General features: G+C 43.7%; 1 protein-coding gene across 1 annotated transcript; it reads right to left on the reverse strand.

Moving 5' to 3' along the window:
• LOC109946784 lies at positions 794-2,165 on the reverse strand. The gene is made up of 2 exons (XM_020555571.1): positions 1,298-2,165; positions 794-995 (listed from the first exon to the last, which is right to left on the reverse strand). Exons 1-2 carry the CDS (start codon positions 2,094-2,096, stop codon positions 952-954), a joined length of 843 nt encoding a protein of 280 aa, XP_020411160.1. The 5' UTR covers positions 2,097-2,165; the 3' UTR covers positions 794-951.

Here is a 2,165-nt window from a genome sequence, read left to right on the forward strand (position 1 = left end):
GTTGTATCATCAGCATAATCGACAGGTTGAGTCGAAAATGGAAAAACATGTTCATAAAATTTGACATCCCGAGAGGTGGAAAATTTCTTGGTTTCAAGATCAAAGACGCGATAACCTTTTTGGCCAAGGGGATAACCAACAAAAATGCAACGTCTAGCTCGTTTATCAAATTTGTGAATGGGGTGAGTATTTGTGGCATAGCAAAGGCAACCAAAAACACGCATGTGCGTATAAGGAGGAGGGTTGTGATGAAGCATGACATATGGGGATTTGTGAGAGAGGAGGGGTGTAGGTAATCTGTTTATGAGATAACATGCTGTTTGAATACTTTCTCCCCAAAAGGACAATGGTAAGTGAGCCTGGAATCTAAGAGCCCTCCCCGCATTTAAAAGATGACGATGCTTGCGCTCAACAACCCCATTTTGTTGGGGCGTTGAGGGACAAGAATGTTGGAAGAACACGCCATTGTCATCAAAAAAAGTTCGCATGGATATGAATTCTGCCCCATTGTCAGCACGCAAAGACTTTATGCGACAATTAAATTGGGTTTGCACCCAAGAAAAGAAAGATTTCAACAATGACTGTGTTTCAGATTTAAATCTCATAAGATGAATCCATGTAAAACGAGAATAATCATCTACAATAGTTAAAAAATAACGCCCCCCAGAGTGTGAAGTAACTCTGTGAGGCCCCCAAATGTCACAGTGAATCAAATCAAAAGGTGCTACGGATTTAATCAAACTAGAAGAAAAAGGTAAGCGAGTCTGTTTGGCTAAAGGACAGACATCACAGTTATTGGAAAAATCAAAAACAACTTCAGGAATGTTTTTGGATAAAGCTTGGAGAGGAGCAGCAGATGGGTGTCCAAGACGTTGGTGCCAGAGGCTGGAATGACGGTTGACATGGTGTACTAGGTGTGGGTTCTGTTGGCGGGTGATGTAGTAGAGCCCTTTATGTTGCTTGCCCAGGCCAATCATCCTCTTCGTAGCCACGTCCTGCACAATACAAAAATTAGGGAAAAATGTCACTATACATCCCAAAGCTTGAGTGAGTTTGCTAACAGACAAAAGATTGACTTGGAATTTTGGTACATGTAGAACACCATCAAGAACTAAATCCTTGGTCAATTTAACAGAACCAACCGATGTGATTTTAGCATGCCCACCATCAGGTAATTCAACAAAGTCATTTTGTGATGGAGTCATGCGATTCGAGGGCACAGAATGGGATATGTGATCCGTTGCCCCACTATCTACTATCCAATACAGAGTAGAGTGAGTTGTGGGGGTAACAATACCTGTGGTATTAGCAAAAGATGGTGTATTACCATTCTCTTTCCGAAGTAGCGCCATAAGCTGAGTGTACTCCTCGGTGGTGAATATGGGCTTCTCATTAGGAGTGGTAGTTGATGCCTGAGTTGACTCCATAGAGCTTGCTTGAGTATTATGTGCAGCTGATTTCCTTCGGTTGGGTGGCTTCACATTTTTGCCATGTAGCTTATGGCCCACGGGAAAACCATGGAGAAAATAACAGCGATCGACGCTGTGTCGTTCTTGGTCACAGTAACTACACTTTAAGGGAGTCAGATTCCCTTGGGCTGCAGGTGAACGGCTGGGTTGAGCAACCTTCATCGCATGATGACTGGTATTGCTATCACGTCGTGCAGCTACTTCAACCTGTCGTTCTTGCTGGAGTATCAAGGCATGAACCTTGCGTGTATCAGGAAGGGGTTGCATCATCAAAATCTGTCCCCTGACGGCAGCGTAGGTCTCATTTAGTCCCATAAGAAACTGCATGACTCTTTCTTTCTCTTGTCGTGCAGCAACTTCCTTCAATCCTCCACATGTGCATGATAAAGTGTCATGGTAGGAAGACAACTCGTCCCAAAGTGCCTTCATCTTGGTGTAATAAGCTGAGACAGATTGCTGTCCTTGTCGATATTCAACAATTTCTTGTTGGATTTGGTAAATTCTTGAATCATTGCCCTGTGAAAACCTCTCTTTGAGGTCATTCCAAACTTCAGCCGCTGTTTCGGCATAGATCACGCTGCCGGCAATGTCCGGATGTACTGAATTCAAGATCCACGACAATACCATGTCGTTGCATCGTTGCCAAATAGAGTGTTTCGCATCTGTAGATGCTGGGGCTTTGACAGACCCATCGAC

Source organism: Prunus persica, chromosome G1 (assembly GCF_000346465.2).
Source record: "Prunus persica cultivar Lovell chromosome G1, Prunus_persica_NCBIv2, whole genome shotgun sequence".
NCBI lineage: Eukaryota > Viridiplantae > Streptophyta > Magnoliopsida > Rosales > Rosaceae > Prunus > Prunus persica.

Coding starts and splice junctions, on each gene's coding strand:
- LOC109946784 (XM_020555571.1), bottom strand. CDS start 2,096: ATGGTATTGTCGTGGATCTTGAATTCAGTACATCCGGACATTGCCGGC. Junction 996..1,297: donor ATCTTTTGCTAATACCACAG/GTATTGTTACCC, acceptor TGTATTGTGCAG/GACGTGGCTACGAAGAGGAT.